Raw genomic sequence first — 20,565 nt, 5'->3', positions numbered from 1 at the left:
AAATGTGGGCGTGCAGCCTCGTTCTGTGGACGATAAACCAGGTGCAGACTTCCATCTGTGTCACCGCTGATGAGGAAATACAGCGAGTGCTGGACGGAGCAGTGAGTGACAACAACCCCGCCCACATTTAAGAGGACTGTCTGAACAGACCGAGGGTCTAGGTACCATGTCTGAAGGCTTACTGCTGGTTCCAAAGGTGCTGGACTGGAAGGGTTTGGTGGAAACGAATACATTGTTGTTTCTTTAATAATTTCATTACCTTTTTTATTCCATTGCATTTAATTGAAATCACTGTTTTAAATCGTAATTGTGCTTTAGCAACACATTAAATGTCATGCCAATAAAGTTTATTGAATTGTAAATTGAACAGAGACAGACAGAAAATGGACAGAGACATTAGGGGCCTATGACACGGCTGTTACAGCACAGTGTGTGTCGGGGCCTTTACTCAGCAGAAGAGGAAGTGAATGGGAAACACAGAAGACGGCACTTTCCACTAGAAGCATATGGCAAGGAACACACACACACACACACACACACACACACACACACACACACACACACACATAATTAAAAATAACAGTGTGTAGTCACTGTCCTGTCAGGCTTTACTTACTGGCAGCGTTCGACACCACCTGGGCATCTGAGGGGAGCGCCAAAGAAACAAAACGCATGCAGCATGCAAAAATAAATGAGTGCAGAGAGGAATGAGAGGCAAACAGACAAGAATGAGAGGCTGCTAGCACACACACACACAAACACACACACACACACACACACACACACACAACACACACACACACACACACACACACACACACACACACACACACACACACACTGAACACACTGTGTGATGGTGACAGTGCTTCACATACTGACTCTGCAGATTTTAACCAACACAAAATCTGTCAGTGAATCAGAGTTCAGAAAACCAGCAGACAGGTTCAGAACAACTGATGATGTAAAATGTGTCACTGTAAATGGGTCAGACATGTAACAACTAATTGTTGTAAAACTGTAAAATGAAATATTTTCTGGTTTCACCATCATCATTTGTGAGGATTCGATTTGTTCCTGTTGTTTTTCATACATGACAGTAAACTGAATATTTGGGGTGTTAAAACTCTTCTATTGATTCACAGATAAACCTCCGCATTTTGACTCGACAGTCTTAGAAACAGGTGTGCAATTTTAAAACTATCTAAATCTGGGTGGTTAACCACACATTATTCTGCGGTGTGACTCATTACACACATTTATTTTTACTTAACAGGACTTATATAGTGGGTCACAATAAAGATTTATTTTTAAAAAGGCTCAATAAGTTCGTTGAGCAGCTGGGCACTGTGGCTTTTTCAATTTCTTCTTTTGTAAATATTGTTCAGATGGAAATAGTGCATTTGTTGGGGACTATTTTCAGCAGCGGATTGATCCTGATTCAGTGCTGTAGTGAGTATTTGAGGCAGCAGGACGGTGTGTGTGGGATTGAGTCAAAATAAACTACAGTGTGTGTGTTCATGGTGATGTAGGAACGTGATTCACTGATGTGTTTCTATTTGTGGGCAGCAGTGGAGCTCTGAGGCACAGAGGCAGAAGATAAATCAGGCTTTGGATACATTCAGTGTTGTTTTGGGTCTTTTCATGAGATTTTTTGAACAATAATAAACGTGGAATATCAACACCCTTATTCTCTAACATGTATCATGTGTGTGTGTGTGTGTGTGTGTGTGTGTGTGTGTGTGTGTGTGTGTGGTGTTCCCACCTCATTGATGCCTGGCGTGATAGTTGGTGCAGCAATAAAGACGACATACGGGGCAAACTCTGCTGTCCGCAGGACCTTCAGGGCCTGATGGAGAACAGGTGTTAGACATAAAAATGTCCTCATATATGCACGAATGCACACACACACCTCCACACACCATAGGCTGCATATATAGATAGCTGACGCGTCTCCACTTCCTCCCACTTTACAAAACATTTGGAGCCAGAGTCTGCACAGTAGTGATATCTGCACATTGAATTCCCGCCCATAGCCTTGTCTGACCAATCGTGAGCAGCAACGTTAATTGTAAGGACACCGACCGGCACAAACTGCCGTCGATCATGGCGTCAAACCCACTTTTTATAGCATCAATCAACAAATTAAAACAAAACTTCTCTGGTATCTAGATATTATCATACGTCTATGAACTGTCATGTTGTCCATCTTTATTATACAGTCTATGACACACACACACACTCACACACACCTGAGGTTCGACGTCCAGTATAGCTATGTGTCCCTGTTGGTGGATCTTCCGGATGGTCTCCAGCCGCGTCCCGTACATGGCGTCCTCGTGGCTGCCGTACTCCAGGTACTCGTTGTTGCTGATGTCCTGCATCATCTGGTCGTGGGAGACAAAGTAGTAGTTTTTCCCGTTCTCCTCGTCCTTCTTTGGAGGTCTGGTTGTGTCTGTGGGACACCAGGAGACAAAGAGCGTTCACATCCACTGACACACACAGTGGTGCTGTTAAATGCTGCAGCGGACCTCGATCATGTGTCTTACGTGGGATGGGGTAGGCGAATCTGTCGGGGTGTTTGGTGATGAGTGTGTTCTTAATGTGTCGTCTGCCCACTCCATGGGCCCCTGACAAAGACACACAAAGTCAGTTATAAAGGCAGACGCTCAGATTTCCTGCTGCTACACTCAGCAGTACTCACCTAACAAAACTAGTGTTTTTCTCTTGAAAGCAGGAAGCTTCACAACCTCTTCATACGTGACGAGATCTAGTTGGTCGAACACTGGAAGTGAGACAGAGAAGCAGAGTAAGAGGATGTGGAGAGGAGCATTCTGGGACACACAGCAGTTAGGGTGAGGGGAACAAGGCGTACTAAAGCGTCTTAAACACATCTGGTGACTATGTGGTGAAGAGAAGAGGAAGTTGGGACATTTGTCAAAAGAAAGCAGATTAAAAATCTCTCTGGCAACAAGCCTAATGTTGAAACAGTGAGTGGAAAAGACGACTGGAGAGCTGAGATGATCTGTGGAGTGATGATGAGTCTTTTAAAATAACATCCCATCAGAAATTCCTCCAGTGAGAGAATGGATCATGGGAAGAGCTCATGCTAGAAAACAAAATATATTTAATCAGGATAATGAAAGTGTAATTACTGCTGCTGTGTTCATCTGTGCCTGGTTGCATAAAGACTGCTACAAGAAACAGCTTCTCTTGACTGATGAAGTGAAGAAGATTTCTGATTTCTCAAGTCTAGCAGGACTACAGAAAGTTTCCATGGGGATGACACTGCTGTAAATTGAATTTAGCTTGTTATCCAAACCTCAGTGATGTCTTCATAGAGTTGTGACAAAAACTACTTTGTGAAAAAGACAGAAAAATGAGCAGAGCTGGAGGAAGAGACCTCACGTGTCTGACCAGCTGATTAAATCTAATGGAAAAGTGTCTTCTAGTTTAAAACAGTACTAAAAATATAAGTCAACTGATTCCTCAATAAGCAACAACTCAGTTTGCGTTTAAGTTTTTTTTGGTTGAAAAATGCTAAAAATGATCTGGTTCCAGCTTCTCAAATGTGAATATTTGCAGCTTTTTTTCTTTGTCTTCTATGATAATAAATCAAATTCAAGGTTTCCCACACATTCATTTCATTAAAACAAAATTCACTTACTGCAAACACTGAATATTCGTCTCCTTGGAGGGTTTTTTGATACATCCAAATGCTGAAAAAGGAATTTTTTTTAGGCGAACTAAATGCCTTTCATGACCTGAAAACACACTGAAATAGACGCAGCTACACATATACTGTGTGTATCTGGAGTTATACCATGGTTGTGTTACCTAACCAACATATTCGCCGTAGTAGCGACATGTCGACGGACAGCAAACATCTGTCACTTAAAGCAGTTCAGAGCTGATCAGATCAGATCAAACTTTTCGACCCAGCAGAATGAACCGTTAAGTTTCACTTTCAATGCATCTGTTGTTCCACTGCTCCATCTCTGCCCCGAGTACGCTCAGTGCTTCAACAGTGTGGTGCTACAAATAACTGAACATAATATATAATCCAGCAGCGCTCCTAATGAACAGTCCAGGTGCAAAAATAGAAATGCGGCACGCCATGATTAAAACATCTGGCGCCACAAATAGTAGCTGCAACAGTCACTTTTTACAGTGTGTTTTCAGGTAATAAATGGCATTTTGGTCAGCTAAAAAAAGTTCTTTTTAGCATTTGATTGTATCAAAAAACTCTCTAAGGAGTTGGATATTCTGTTTTTGCAGTGAGTGATTTTGCTTTATTGGTTTTCATCGTTTTTCTGTTGAAAACTAGCATTATTAGCACCATGCTAACCAAGCTAACAACTAGTGTTAGGGTTAGCTCCACCCTTTCATCCAATATGGTCATTTGTGGCTGTGAAAATAAAAAACGGCGATGGCAAAAATGCCAAACTCAAGGCTTTAAAACAGGAGTCCACAAACCCACGTGTGACGTCACGGTTGCTGCGTCCATTATTTGTACAGTCTATGGATCAAACAAGCAATTTGAATATCCCAGCTTTGGCTTTGATTAATTATTATTATTAAAAATTCTTAATTATTAACCAGAGCTCAAGATGTCGCATTAAAATTGATTGTTTTATCCAGCAATCATTCAGTTTACTTTCATATGTGAACACAAAAAGCATCAAATTTTCATGTTTGAAAAGCTGGAGACAAACATTTTCTGCTAGAAAATAATCCACTTATTTTTAATTCTACCTCATTGATTAAGACTTTTCATAAGGACTTGATTTAAGGTAAGTTTGTGCAACTATTTCCTTTAAAAAAAAAGCACAAGGTTACTTTTATTTACTGACTTCATCAAAAGCTTTATGCAACTGTGCACAGATTTTTTCTTTGAACCTAACTTTAGTAACTGAACATTATATGGTGTGTTTTTCAACAGAAACAGTAATTTCAGTGAACGCCTGGTACGACCCTCTAAACATTTCTCTGCGTGACAAAACACAGAGCAGAAAAAATGAGGGTAATTGCAGGTTGTCTGTTGTGCAGAGTGTATCACATGTTGGAGCAGAGCTGCTCACTGTACAATGTGTTCTCAGCCTCTGTAACATGAGCCTCCGCACAGCCACCATCTCAGGGCGCTGACTGGGGAAATACAATACCCACCAGTCACTGGGTTCTCTGATGCAACAGGCGGCTGCAGACTGACGGTGAGGAATTGTTTGAAGCTGCACAGAGTGAAGGAAGAAACTGTATCGACTGAGTATGTTAGTTAATGCCAGAGACTGTTTACTGTCGTCTGGCTCTGCTGATGAGCACATTCAACCAAACATGGATAAAAAATGGGTTAAGATGAACATCACAGCACACAGTGTCTGAAACACACACACACACACTAAACTACATGTTTCAGTTTGGTCTCAGCCTTCTGTTGTTTTATGATCCAATCAACAGAAGCAAAACTGAAGCGGTGGCAGTGACAGCTGATTTAATCTACAGGGTTAATCAAATAAACAGAGAGAAGAAGAAGAAGAGAAGAAGAGAGAGGAGGAGCTGGTTGCTGTCACTGGTTGTTACTTACATGCACAGAGGCCGATCAGTAGGAGAAAGCGAGAGAGATGAACAGGAGGGGTCATAACATGGTTCGGTTACAACAGCAGAATTACAAAATGTTACACACAAACAGCAAGATACAACAGCTGGGCAGCTGTGCAGCACAGCGCCGACAATGGAGATGGAAATACACAGTGTGCTGTTGTTGTTGCTGCTGAAGGGTAAAATCACACCGACTGGTGAAACGTCACTGTGTGAGATGTGGTGCGGACTCTGCAGAGGATCTGCTGATGGTGATGACAAACACCAGCAGCACTGCAGAGTCTCAGACACACTGGGATCAGTCAGGGCCGGAGAGGGAGAACCAGGATTTGTGCTGTGAATTTGAGATCGACTTTAAACAGCAAATAATTAATCTGAAATTTGTGTTTATTACAATTTTCTAATTTGATGGTTTTCTTTCCAACACATAGTAACATTTAATCTTTGAGGTGGAAACAATAACGACAGTTGTTGGGAGCTTAAGTCTTTTTTCCACACACCAACACGGTGAATGAAGAATCCAAAAAAAGGCAAACATTGTTTGACTGATTGTTTCATTGACTGAATTAAAGCAAATGGCATTTAACAATGGCAAAACTACATAAAACTTCTGTTTGCAAACTTTCACACAGCTCGTGCAGTATAATCTAAGCCTCATTCGTCCAGTCGTACGCTCAGTACTTCACAAAGTATTTCTGCTGAATTATTATAGTTTAAAACATGCAGTTACACGGACGAGGTGCCTGCCTGGGTATGCGTATGTGTTTGAACTCTGCTCAAGCAGAGGTCATACGTACACATGCTCAGGGCATTATTCGTAGCAAACTGATGTTTAGATTTAGTTTTGCTGTTGTTTAACACAGCCCCCCTTTTTCTTCAATTCATCAAGAATGTTTGCATTTTTTTGGATTCTTCGTTCACTGTGGAGGCATGCAAGAAAAACAAAGTTTTCTTAATGAATTCAACGTATACAAATCATCATTTTGTGGGTGAAGTATTCTTTAACGGCTGTAAGGTAACAGTGATGAACTGAGCTTATTACCTGAGCTGTTTACCATCTGAACATTTTAAATAAAAAGCTAACATGAAATGTGAATTTCTGTATCGATACCAAAACAATAGCTAATATGTCAGTCCGGGGAACATAAACATGCTGTAATCTTATTTTTCAGTACTCAAATTATGCAAAAACTGCTCATTACATCAGTGTTTAATAAAGAAATCTGACATAGATTAAATAAAGTAAAACATTTTCTGACTCAGATCAGAAACAATTTGATTATAAAGTAAGTAAACACGTCTAATGTAGGAACATTTGGGTCGGTACTCTGCAGTATTGAGGTTTGACACCTGGTCCCGGTTAACACTGAGTGCAGTGAAGGAAAAGCTGTTGTATGCAGCCATTAGAGTTGTTTGAAAGTGTTGCTCTGAGATGTTCAGCACTAATGTTAATATCTCATGCACCTGATGCTGCTCTGCACTCTGATTCAGGGATGGAGGCCTGTTTGATTAAATCTTGTTGGATCACCTGCGTAGTTTCTACTTCATTCACACTTAGTCTGAAAAATATTTTGCCTCACAGCTGCTGTTTTAGCATTAAAGTAATCACCACTGCAATAACGTGAGGTTGGAGTTATTTGGCCGTGACATTTAGTGGGTTTGTCAAAGATGTTTTTGTTTCGGTGAGTACAACAGTTAAATCCTTGGTTCTCACAGTTATTTTTTCTTGGGTGTAGGAAATAGATTTCAATGAGAGCTCTCTGGAAATACCAGACTCTCGATGCCCTGTGTTCAACCCTTAGTTAGCACTGATGGACACTGAATGACACCATGAGATTAAAGAGTTAAACATGAACTGTTGATGATAAAATGGGGGATGAAGGAAGTCACTGTCTTCAGTTTAAATAGTAATGAATAAATGCAGGCGACTCCATGCATTCATGCTTTTATAGCTATATAACTATAATGTTGTGAGGTGCATGCTTTAGAATATAAAGACAGTTCCTTTTAACTGGACATGAGTCAGCAAAGGTGTCCATGGACAGTTTGACAGACATGCTTATAAACTGGATACTCAGATGCACACACTCAAACATACTGCACACACAAATATCATCCCATCATTTTCTGAGAAGAACATGTGACGCAGGGTCGATTGCTCTGAGACAACAAGGGAGGCTGAACTTCCTCTAAAATTTCATTAAAGAAATGGTCAAATCTGCACTATTGAATTTACATTAAAATAAGAATTTACATTGTATTAAACGTGCGCTAGGATGCGTTTCACATCATGACTATGATGTTCAAATGTCAGCTGTTTATCACCAGTTTTCAAACGCGACCTCCCTGTCATACATTCTCGTGTCAGCACGGTGGACGCGGAGCCTCCAAGCATTCCTATGAGACAGCGCTGAGCAGGTTTTTTTCATGCAGCAAAGCGAGATGGTCATTGGATAAATGCGACAAAACTGTCCCTTCCAAGGAGGCTCAGCTTCCCTGGGACCTGATGGAGCGGTAGGCGGGAGAGGACGCTCGGTGTCTGCATGTTGATTGGAGGAATTGTCTAAAAGGCTGAACCCCTTTGTGATTGACAGCGCTTCGCATTTCGAGCTCAGTCCCATGCGTATATTTGCGAGTGTCGTCCGGAGTTCCTTATTTCCATAAGCCATATAGCTCATTTTCAAACCCATCTGAAAATCTTTGAGGTGTGTGTTGCTGAGGTTCTATGGCATGAGTGTGGTTCAAAAACGGCTTCAATTAAATGTTCCTTTCATAAGTTACTGCCTCGCTACAATATGACAAAGTTTATGATGTCAACTTAAAGTGAGCTTCCCCTGTTTGAAAGACCAGCAGCCGCCACTGATGCGACATATAACTTGTCACCCAGAACTCTTCTCCTCTCTGCGCTCAAACAGTCTGTTGGGAGCTGGTTTGTCTCTACAGGTGCTGAGCTGAAGGGGCGTTTCTCCTCCTGGCTCTGGTCCCAGCTGCAGTGTGACTTTAAATCTCTGCTCCTCCTCACTGGGCTCATTTGGAAGGTAACGTATAGATTTTGCTCCTGATATAGACACGGCATATACTGACAAGTGCACGTGCAACCATACACACCTGTTGCTCGGTGCACATACTGTACAGAAGGTGTGAAGCTGCTCTGAGTACACACACGTGTTTCATCTCCTCCCTCAACCCTTCACACTAAAGTCTCCAATAACTTGTTCTGGTGGTTCCCACACTGAGATCTGGATCCTCCTCCAGGGGTCCCACGATACATTGCTAACACCGAAACGGTCTTAACCAAGTGGTTTACGTGCCTAAATCTAACGACGTTAACCACCATGTTGTTTCAACATATCTGCAACATAATGACATAATTGCCAACATTTTTTTAAGTGATTGGGTTGTGATTTTTTTGTCCCTCTCTCATCGCCTGTCTCAAAATGTTGGTCTGACAGTAATTATGCACAAACAATTTGGCGAAACATTTCAAGGCAATCATTCCCAGCCAGTCATCAGATAAGAATACAACACATTTATACAACAGACACAACAAGGTGAAGGCTGAAGCCGCAGCTTTTTGCACCTCTACAAAATCTATTTGGCGTCAAAACTAACAGTAAACAAAAACTTCCTCTGTCTCAGCACTTAACTCTCACTCCTCCCCCGCCCCTTCCTGTCTCCTGTGTTAACTCAACAGTCACAGTTCGAGTCTCAAACACACGTGATGAGTTTTTGCCCCACAACACTGGCCTGGTCACACAGCCAGACACATGGCTGTGACATTCGAGAGGTGCATCTACAGTATGTGCTACATCGATGCCCAGATGCCGCTAAACATAAACTGTGTCTGATACTGTATTTGATACCACGTGTTCACTGAAGACACAAATGGTGAGATACTTTAGCACACATGCACGTGATTTTAAACGATGTCTGAATGCACAGATTTGCCGTCTGTGTCAACGAGCGGCCCACGTTTCCCTAAATTGCCTCTGTGCTCGTATAAGATTTCTGCCACACTGGCAGCTTTGACTGTCGTTCCTGGCCGTGACTCTGCTACTGGAGATGAAAGCTATCAGATCCTGTTACACACCAGTCCCACCTACAGACACACACACAGACACACACTCACCAGCCCACACATTCATGCATACATGCACTGGAATGTCTGCAGCATGTTGCTCTGTGTGCACATGCATGTGATTATGAATGTGTGTGTGTGTGTGTGTGTATGTGTGCATGCTGTACCTGCGTTGTGCTTTGCCAAATACTTGTCTTTGTACTGTTTCTTCTTCTTGCCAAACCAGGTGCAGCTGGCCTGCTGCTCCTGCTTGGTCTTCTCCATGGCTATACACGCCACCCGCCTGCCACAGACACACAGACAGTCAGTGTTAGTTTAGTGTTGAGCTGAGGGACTCTAGATATGGGGGAACAGTTGCTCTGTAACCTTGACTTTTTACCCAGGGATCGACTTTAAGGCTCGTCCGCTTGTCCAGGACAAGTGAAAATAGATATACTTGCCCCACTGGACAAGTTAAAAGTCATACACAAAAAAAAGTACTGCGTGTCTTCATGTAATGTGCCACTCATTACTCGCAGACAGCTGGAGCGATGAATTTGACTGGGTGCGTTACAACAAACAGGAAGGGATAATGTTCTGCTGCGTCTGCCAGGGGCCACCCAACTTGTCTGACAAGTAGGTGACATCAGCTAGCTGGCATTAGCAGCTGTGTAATGCCCTAGGTCAGTCGTATCCAAAGTCTGGCCTGGAGGCCAACTGTCGCCCGCAGACTGATTCAAAACAACCCTCAGCTTGTCTTTCAAAATATACTTTATGATTTACACAATATTGGTTCATCAAGCAAGATCACTTTGCATTTTTTAAACCTTACAACAGCAGGACAATCATGTGATTTGCAGCATCAAAGCAGAAGTAATGTGTTTTCAGTAACAGATGGAAAACATCCATCCATTTTCATCTGCTTATCTGGGGAAAGGTTGCGGGGCCAGCAGGCTGAGCAAAGCAACCCAGACATTTCTCTTCCCAGCAACACTTTCCAGCTCCTCCTGGAGGACTCCAAGGCGTTCCCAGGCCAGATGAGATATGTAATCCCTCCAGTGTGTTCTGAAGTCCTCCTACCAGTGGGACGTGCCCAGAACACCTCTAACAGGAGGTGCCCAGGAGGATCCTGATCAGATGTTGAATCACCTCAACTGACCCCTTTCGACGCAAAGGAGCAGTGGCTCTACTCCGAGCTCCCTCCAGATGTCTGAGCTCCTCCCTCTATCTCTAAGGCTGAGCCCAGACACCTCGCGGGGGAAACTCTGCTCATGACCATAGGTGAGGGTTGGGACAAAGATGGACCAGTTACTGCCTAAAGTGAGGGAGTTCAAGTATTTCAGGGTCTTGTTCACGAGTGAGGGTAGAAGGAGAGGGCAGCAGCAGACATGGCCACAACAAAGAAGCACACAGTGAAGAGCGAGGGTCACTACTCTCAGGAGCAGTGGAAAGAAGTCATTTATATGTGATTTTTTTTAACTTCAAAAATAGTTTGGACACCTCTGCCCTCGGTAAAGAAACTGAGCACCAACCTAGAGAATTTTGACGTGCTCTTGCCGATCTAAAAATACATTTTGAGGAGAGCTAAGCTACAAAAAGAGTTAACTGGAGAGGGGAGAGAACAAGCTGAGAGACAGTGAGTGCGGTTACTGACAGTGGCAGTGAGTGGCAACGTCACGTAGCTGCTGAGCTGAGTGGAACCAAAGTGGCAGTTAAGAGACTCCCTCGATGAAGTAAAGAGTGTATTTTGGTTTCTCTGATTTCAAAAAGGACGAAATTGTAACCTCCTTCCCGAAAGTAATTTCATAAAATGAATAAAAAAACAAAGAAGTAGACTGTGGTGTTTCACCAAAAACAGCTTTAAGGCTGCTGAGCTGCTGTCAACAAACCATGCACACTTCTCTCCTGGTTGACAGCAAGTCGAGGGAGGCGTCTCTCAACTGTGGACACAGTGCCACTGTGGTGCCTCTCAGCTCAGCATAAAAGTAGTAAAATATGTCAGAAAAAACATCATATAAAAGTCATAATATGTCATAAAAATATGATAAAAACTGTCATAAAAAATGTCGTCTGTCTGAATTCTGCACTCCAACCAAAATGAAAACAGTAAATTAATGTCGGTTCACCCAGGAAGTGACTTTTGCGCCTGGACATGTGAAAGATAAATCTACTTCACTGACGAGTGCCTCAAAAGTTAATTTCGAGTCCTGTGTGTGTGTTTTTTCCTCTCACCACTCCTGCAGCTCTGGCGACGGGATGAGACCCGCCGTGCCGTTTTTCGTGTTCTCCAGCTTGCCCTGCCACCAGTTGTGGTCGTCCTTGGAGATGATCTGGATGATGTCGCCCACCTGGAAGCGAATGCCGGCCTCCTTGCAGGGGATGAGTTCATCTTTGGACGGGTCGTATTCAAACTGAGCCCTCACGTAGATCTGTGAGGAAAGGCACTGATGTTAAACGAGTGAGCTCACTGAGGCATGGAGAGGGGTGGTGGTGTTGGGATTTCCAAAATGGGCAGTGGTGTGTCAACTGAAAGAAGTGAGTGATGTGTGGGGACAGAGAGGAAGATAAGAGTGGCTGGATGGTAGACTTTGGCATATTGTGGCAGCTAGAAGTGAAGTAATGAGCAGTGGCCTCTTGGCGGGGGTGGGAGGGTGGTGTTTTGGTTGCCAGGTTGGAAACGTGTTTCCAAGGAAGAGCTTCCTCCAGTGAGATAAACCCAGACACTGCTGGGCTTTTAATGAGCCTCTCAACACGCTGGTAATTTCGGCACAGGCATTGTTTATGTGTCCATTAGTTCAAAACAACAGTCATTATCCTGCTTTATTCCATTTTTAACCACACAGCCGTTTGTCGCTGATTTACAGGCTGTGTGAGAGTCAGCTGGTTCAAGTGTCGGGACTAAAGTGTAGAGGGGTTTTTTGGTTTCTTTTTTAGGGGGGTGGGAGAGGCTGTCTCTTACCTTCACAGACATTTTGTCCTTGATTGGAGGTCTGGATACAATCTAGGATTTGAAAGCATCACACACATCATGCAGCAAAACGGCTATGCATTGTCTAAACAGCAGCATGGCGGCCAGGGTTGGTGGAGAGGACAAAGGTTGGGGGGGGGTTGATGATGGTGGTGAGACGGGACAAGGAGGTACAACTCCTCTTTAGGAGCGACAGAGCGCAGTCTTACCCTCGTAACACTTTCTAAATATTTGCCTCCCGTCAGACAGATTATAAACTCTGAGTCACTTTAATGGTGCTGAGATCAAGCTCTGTGGTGTCAGGTGGTCTGTTGTGGACTCTACCGCCCCCTGCTGGCAGCATCCGTCACAAGATCCTTTGATGCCACGTTAAAAGAGATGGTGTGATGTTGGGGTGAGTCATGTTGGATTACTGACACATAAAGACACTGAGATGGGGTGAGGTGACAGTTATGGAGGATTGTTATGAGGACACACTTTCAGTTGGCTTGAGGTTGCTCATGAGTTCATGTCTGATGCGGGATCAGTGTTTAGGGTGATCTCTGGATCTCTGCAGGGCTCTACAATGCCTGTGCCATTATTACCACACATACAGATAGAAGTGAAGGGAGTGAAGTGCTGCACTGTCGGGCTGATGACACTAAATTGGTCACTTATATTGATTTAGTGTATTAGCTTAACGCCAGTGAAAGAAAACTGAGTAGAGGTCTTCATAGGTGCTCTGAGTTTATAGTAGCAGAGACCTGACTTGAGAAATGAGTCTGACTGGGAACAAATCAGTTATAATAGGGTCAGGTTCTATCGCAGTAAATCTAATACCTGAATATATGTTAAAAAATTAATCATCAACTATTTTTATAATCAAATTATTGCTACACTTTTAAAGCCAAACATCCTCTGATAACAGCTGCCAAGTATTTGCAATAGACTGTAAAAAGAAAGTGCACGTAGTCACCGCTGACGTCACCCACTCGTATGTAAACTAGCAATTTGAAGCTTCAAGTTTGGCATCTCAGCTGTCGCCATCTTGGTTTTTTGGGGGTAAAAGTGACCATATTTGGACAAGATGGTGGAGCATCCACAGCTGATTATCAACTGCTGATTTACAGCTCACAACTCGCACCAATGGCTGACACTGCTGGCTAGCCAAACATCCTGGCACCGACTATTTGCTGGAGTTCACCAGCCTGTTGCTCATGCAGCATTCGAGGGTAATTACAAGCACGGCCATTCTCGGGTTTCAATGTCCAATAGTCCACCATGAACATTGTTGTCTCGCCTCATCTCGACTCGTCAACGAAAACGAAACACAGATTTCATCTTAGTTTTTATTATAAAGATCTATTTTTAGCTCGTCATCGTCTCATTTACAGCCGGCGTTCTTCTTTTTTGAGTTAGCTGCTAACTGCTAACAACTATGTTTTAAATCTCCCGCGGTGGTAATCAAATTATTGCTACACTTCTAAAGTTAAACATCCTCTGCTACCAGCTGCTAAAATGTGAGTATTTGTGATAGACTGTACCAAAGAAGTGAACGTAGCCACTGTAATGTCACCCATTGGTATGTAAACTACCGATCTGAAGCCTTAAGTTCGGCATTTCAGCTGTCGCCATCTTGGTTTTTTGGAGATAGAAATGACCATTTTTGGACGAGAGGGTGGAGCTGGGAAGTCCTACCCAAGTATATGTCCCATAAACTCTGATCACACAGTATGTCAGACTTGTGTTTTGGATCAGGTCTCATTATCCATGGTTCTATATCAGACTGGTTCTAACTCTGCTCGGATCCGTTCAGGATCAGGTCTCTGTTTTTGAAAATTTGCAGGTCTGTTTCACACTGGGTCTAAAATATGAAGACCTATGAAGACCTCTAGGACCAAGTAACTAATCACAGAACTGGTGCGGGACATCTTCATGCACTCTGTAGATGTCCAACATCAAGTGACCACTGCAGTGTGATTTCTGTTTTGTCTGTGGAGATGTGTTTGTTAAAGCGTACAGGTGAGGAGAGAAGGATCACACAGATGTGTGTGTGTGTGTGTTGTCAGTGACACAACTGGTCTGAGATCTCTCGTCTTCCTTCACCAGCTGGATGTTCACAGACAGACCGATGCATCTGCATTAATGCCGCTCTGACTGTTCTCCTCGTGCATTTGAAGGAAGCATTATGTTCTCTAAATCAATAAAATCTAATTTCCCAAAACACCCTCATAACAAAGTTTAATTTGAATCCAGATGCATTCTGTCTGCTCCTCTCTTTGGTCTGCTAACAGCTCAACAGCTGCAGACCATTTTGGGATAAAGTATAAAAATTTGGTGCAGACCCAGAATTCAAAATCTTTTTTTTAACAGTTTAAAAAGAGGTCAGACGTTGGCCGCACAGCCAGACTAAACAAACAGCTATCTGATGAATTAATCCAAATTACACTGATGAGTTTTGTGAAGCAGAACAAAGAGGGGAAGTCGAGACACACACTTGTGTATAAAGGGAAGGGATGCAAGCGTTGTGTAAGGAGCTAGTGAGTACAGGTGAGTGAGTGACTGTTATTCACCTGTCGACCTTTGGGCTGAATGGTGGACGGCAGGTCCTGTGGGAGTGAAGCATCGACGACAGAGAAACATGGTTAAACAAAAATAAAACAACAACATTCAGATATCATTTAGAGAACTTTAAACCATGCATGCATTCATCTGCGATCTAGCTACTGCTCAAGAGAGAGAGGAGGAGAGAACAGAGTAATTCTCATCTGTTAAAGCAGATCTGGCCGTGGAGCAACCAAGCAAGCAGAGAGCAAGCAAAGCAGCTGCAGCATCAGCACCACCACAGTGTCTGTCTGGAGCCTTGGCACAGAAACAAAGGAGCTGCACAACCTGATTAGGTTTTTAGTGTAATGCACGGCGGGAGCCCGGAGTGTGTCCCCTGTGCCACCGTGACCACAGGAGGCCCGGTGTGTTGTGTCAGCAGTGAGGCACAGCACGCAGCAGGCGTTATGAGGCACACCAATTTGTTAACTGAGATATCGGACACGGGGGCCTTTGGCTCAAACATGAACATGAGCAGGGAGAGTACGCTGCGACCCGCCTACTGCTACGTCTACTGCTACTGGGACAATCACAAAATAAACACGAGCCATTGTAAAACTGTCGGAGAGACACGGACATGTAAAAATACCACGACACATGAACGTGACAGATGAGACGCACCGGGGAGAGGAGAGAGAAATGACTGTGGGTCTGCCTGAGGGGGGTTTCTGGGGGTGGGGGGGTCCTTACCAAGATAGAACTGTTAATGCTGGAGTGGCCATTGGCAGGGGACTGCCTGGAGGTGGTGGGGGACTCTTTCTGAAATAAGACACACAGGTCAGCAGCGCACAGCCACCACACACACACACACACACACACACACACATCTCACACACACATACAGTCACACATTTGTGGACAGCGACCGGAGGCGATGAGAGGGTGAATCTGTACAGCACAATAGAGACCCACCACAGCGTTGACGTAATGAAATGCGTCAACAACACATGGGAGACATCATCATCAGCTGCCCTCCAGCCTGCACGTCCTTACAGCACCACAGGGGGGCGGCAGACTAACATTAGATACTCGTCTGAGAGACCATGAGGTCATCGCTAACACACACTGCCACAGCTCAGGGACTGAGCATCCCACAGAGCAGCCAGTGTGTGCTGCACAACCTACAGGGCAGACATTTAAATGTAATAAATGGTTTTATGAAATGATTTAAGAGATGAGCTCAAATATAATAATAATATAGTTTTAACTCAAGGGAAAGAAGCTGAGATGGAAACTGAAATGTGAAGTTTTATAAGCGGAAATCATGACCACAGAGAGCTTTTCAACAAAACAATAAATGACAAATGAAGTGACAAATCACCTTTGTGTATAAACTGATAATTCATAAATTATTCTGACGATCAATCTGGTAATCTATGGAGTTATATTCAGTCGTCTTTTCTCTGTCTTCAGCTAAAAACTGCAGTTGCTGTGGTTTGCGTGTACGACTCTCCAAAATAAAAGTCGTGTTGTGCAGCAGCAGCTGACCTCAGCTGTCACTGAGTTTTAACCCAAATAAGGAAAACCACAATAACCCTGTCATCCTGCTTTTAGACTCTTAGCTCTGCTTCCCAAATGTCTTTTTTAAAATAATGTAAGTAATTACATACGAGGCTCAACGTGGCCAGGTGCCAGATTACATTAGTGAATTCCCTTCTGTCCACAAAGACCTCTCGGATCGGCTGGTTTAACCCTTTCAGCTGCTCCAGAGTCCACGACACGGGGCAGTGAAGCTTTGATTCACAGATCTCCTGCCATCTAGTCTTGGTTTGCTGACATTGTTTTTGTGACTGATTGTTTCTGCTTTTTTTTTGCTGCTTTTAGAACTCGGTATCTGGTTTTTGGACTTTCCCTCAGCTGGAGTGCTCTTTGCTTTAAAGGTGCTGTATAAATACAAATAATTCTATTTTATATAAATCATTACTTAGTGTCTGACTTTGTCTCTCAGCTTGTGCCGGGCAGGAAGAGTGTGTTTGCTGCTGGAGCGCAGTTGATGAGAGCCGCGAGACTAAACCCAAACAGTGAAGGTGTTCGCTGTAAAATCGGTTGATGGTTGTTTTGTGTCTTTCATATTCTGCATGTCTTCATCATTTATGAGTTTATTTTGCTTTATCAAATTAATCTGCTCCGTGTGCGTCAGTTTTAACAAAAGTTATGAGCTTTAACAGACTTCTACTAATTGTAGAGATATTCTGTTATAAATCTTGTTTTTATCACTCGTCGATTTTGTCTTTGTTTCATCTTTTTAATATATTTTATCTAGTATTTAGTCCAGCTTTACTTTAACTATTTTAAAATTATTATTATAGTTGTGAAATCTATTTTATTGTCATCATTTTATTGCTGTTTTATCTTTTTAGTACACTTCTCTTTTTCCAATTTTTATTTTACTCTGTTTTAGGGCTGCACAATTAATCAAAGTATTATCGAAGTCGTAATAAACCGAGGAGAGCAGTGCACAAACTGCTGGAGCTGCGGATAAAATGTGCCACAACAAACTATTATAAATGAAGCTTTGTGGTGCTTAAGAGACGTCTCAGTTTACAAATAATTTCCAGATTTTAGAGAACATGTGTTTTCGTACAGATCGCTGCAAAAATTAAATCAGCATCATTTTTATATTTTTTTTCTTCAGTAAAAACAAAATGCAAAAATTAAATTCCTGCTAAATTTGTGACTCACATTGCAATGTCTGTCGAAAAAATGGCAACATGATTATTTTGATTGTAGAAAGCAAGTGTCACACTGCATTTTGGCCTTTGTCTTCAACGAAATTCAGCGTCATCAAAATAAAATAAATGCACATGGAGCCGGAGTGTGACACTTGTTTTCTACAATCAAGTCTACAGCTCCTCATTCTAATCCTTTGTGTGCAATATTTTTATATTTTAGATATGATTATTTTGCTCTATTCTGTTGTACTACTATTACTGTAACTCCACCAGCTTTTAGGCACTGACACAGCAAGGCGACGGTCCGCATTAGGCCATCGGTGAGCGTCTGTCACCCTAGCCGGCTTTTCTTTTTGGCCAATTCAGCATGATGAATGGATGGAGATTTTTTGGCCAAGACGATGGCCAATATTTTGGGAGATCCGGTGCAGCCGGCAGATACTTGAGCCACGACATCCTCTTCTGTGTGCTAGTGATTTTGGCTAATCTCTAGAAACAAACATCTGTACAGGAATGCAGATACATTTAAAAAACTAATAGAAATTTCAGCCAATCATCTGCCTCTCCACACAGACGGTTTACCTGGCGTACAGACGTGATCTGTCGAGACTACTTGGACTACAAACTTAAAGCAGGATGCTTCCAATAACAAAATCTTCTCCAGCTGCCTAAAGTCATCCGTGTATAGAGATTACTGTTATTACAGCTTACACATCTATTATTACATTTTTGTTTTATTGTCTCGTGCGCACTGGTCTCAATTTGTTTAACTTTATTTGTCTTTGCTGTCTTTACAGTCTACACGTGTTCTGTCTTATTGGTTTGTAACACAGAAAAGGTTTAATTGGATTAACTGATATTGACCTGTGAGGTGTTTCTGTTATTGTGTCCACCCCTGTAGTGTGTGAGTGTGTATACAGGACGGGATCACACAGAGAGGTGTGGCTCATTCCTGGACCAGAGGAGGCGGAGGGAGGAGAGGGGAGGGGGTGGTTCCGGTATCTTGGTTGTGAAATTGGTGTGCTGAATATCAGAGCCCCAGCAAAACACAGCAAAACACACACACACATACACACACACAACCACAGCACACCCCATACACACTACATATGTTGGTTACACACACACACACACACACACACTCAGTAACCAGGCGAGCAGTTAGTAACCAGATCAGGAGCTTCACAATCAGCAGTAAAGAGGAGGAGGAAGAGGAGATGTTACCTCACACGAGGAGCCCTGCGTCCGGTAACTTGGCACTATTTTGAAGGTGATGCTGCCTCGCATCTCCCTCTGTGGACACACACACACACACACACACACACACACACACACACACACACACACACACACACACAGATACTGTGAGTTTTGTCTTATCTTTTTAGAGAGACAGTTCTGATTTTTTGAGGTGGGACTGTATGTAGGTATGAGTCAGTGTAAACACAGAAGCTAAGCTATGTGCTGCTGTTAACGAGGGTCAGCAACAAAACATATCTTTGCTAGCTAAAAAACAGTTTCACCTAAAAAAAAAATCAACATCAGTTTAAGTGTTTGCTATATTGAGAGTATTTTCACTGCTTTACCTTTCTGTCAGACAGCCTGTTTCGATGGGGGAAGCCATTAATGCTGCAGTTCCCATCTATACTGTCATCAAAGCCAGACTCCATTGACAAAAACACTAATTATAGCTCGCTGAATACAGAAGCTGCTTCGATCAGTTAGGCTGCTGTCAGCCCTAGAGTGGTCTCCTTTGGTCTGAATCAGGGACTCATGTTGTTCCAAAGTTGTATAATTGCCTAGAGTTGGTTCGTGTTCTCACGGCAGCATTTACAAGAGGACCAGATCAAATGCCTTGTGTGAGAAAGCTGCTCTTGATTGGTCAGAATTTCCATGTGGGAAAAATCCAGGAAGTAAAGCAAACGTTGAAGAAGAGTACACTTGCAAGATAAATGTGACACTTTCTAATGTCACAATGGAGGGACAACTACGCAGGTTGATTTTAGCGCTGCTCATCGTGGACTATATTGCTGTCATTGTTCATTTTAGTCAAACCATACAGTTTGAAAACGAGGCGCGGCTCCAACTAGAAAACAATGTTTTGATGCATTGGATGTGCTGAATGTGCATATTAAGGCAGTACAGGAGGAGGTGCACATTAATAATCCTCCAGGACTGGAACATGCTCATGTTTAACCCAAACAATGTGTCATGTGACTGCAGTTGCTTCACATCCAGGTCGGAACACCTTCTCACCACAAGCCAACCGCACCAGAGTTCCTTTGTAACTGGACTGAGACCACCTCTTCAAGAAGGTCTCGGTCCGGTTGTTTTGGTGCACACCTGAGTGTGATCGCTGTGTTCACACCTGCCCAAATGAACCACACTGAGGGGGCAAATGAATTTGAGTTTGATTGAACCGAACCAAACAGAAAGCACCCTCACTTAGTTTGTGTTATTGTGTTCGGTGAATCCGAACTAACTATTGTAAACATCAAAGTCACAAAATAACACAAATGAACGAACTGATAGAGGCAGCAGTCGACCAGCAGCTCCTGTGTTCAGCTTTATTAAATCACTGTTTTTCTCAATGGAGTCTGGTTATAAAGACAGCGATATAACAGCGTTTTTTCCTCCACTGAATATCATGTCTGACATCAGGGTAAAGCTTCTCTGCTTCTCCAAACTGG

The 20,565-nt window shown here is 43.0% G+C and overlaps 1 protein-coding gene across 14 annotated transcripts in view; it reads right to left on the bottom strand.

The window, feature by feature from the left end:
* The window catches only part of caska (calcium/calmodulin-dependent serine protein kinase a), a 204,484-nt gene that overhangs the window by 2,356 nt on the left and 181,563 nt on the right, over positions 1 to 20,565 (bottom strand). For 4 of the 14 annotated variants that reach the window (XM_050048414.1, XM_050048418.1, XM_050048416.1 and 1 more), the window contains 10 exons: positions 19,100 to 19,168; positions 15,894 to 15,962; positions 15,173 to 15,208; positions 12,612 to 12,653; positions 11,885 to 12,081; positions 9,841 to 9,956; positions 2,705 to 2,785; positions 2,550 to 2,630; positions 2,253 to 2,455; positions 1,766 to 1,849 (listed from right to left, as the gene is read on the bottom strand). In XM_050048414.1, coding sequence (XP_049904371.1) covers positions 1,766 to 1,849; positions 2,253 to 2,455; positions 2,550 to 2,630; positions 2,705 to 2,785; positions 9,841 to 9,956; positions 11,885 to 12,081; positions 12,612 to 12,653; positions 15,173 to 15,208; positions 15,894 to 15,962; positions 19,100 to 19,168 — 978 coding nt within the window. The remainder of the gene's footprint in view (positions 1 to 1,765; positions 1,850 to 2,252; positions 2,456 to 2,549; positions 2,631 to 2,704; positions 2,786 to 9,840; positions 9,957 to 11,884; positions 12,082 to 12,611; positions 12,654 to 15,172; positions 15,209 to 15,893; positions 15,963 to 19,099; positions 19,169 to 20,565) is intronic. The other 10 variants (XM_050048417.1, XM_050048421.1, XM_050048423.1 and 7 more) reach the window with 6 other exon arrangements.

The sequence above is a fragment of the Epinephelus moara genome, chromosome 7 (assembly GCF_006386435.1).
Source record: "Epinephelus moara isolate mb chromosome 7, YSFRI_EMoa_1.0, whole genome shotgun sequence".
Taxonomy (NCBI): Eukaryota; Metazoa; Chordata; class Actinopteri; order Perciformes; family Serranidae; genus Epinephelus; species Epinephelus moara.
The sequence above is the reverse complement of the archived record's forward strand: the minus strand, read 5'-3'. Positions and strand labels throughout refer to the sequence as shown.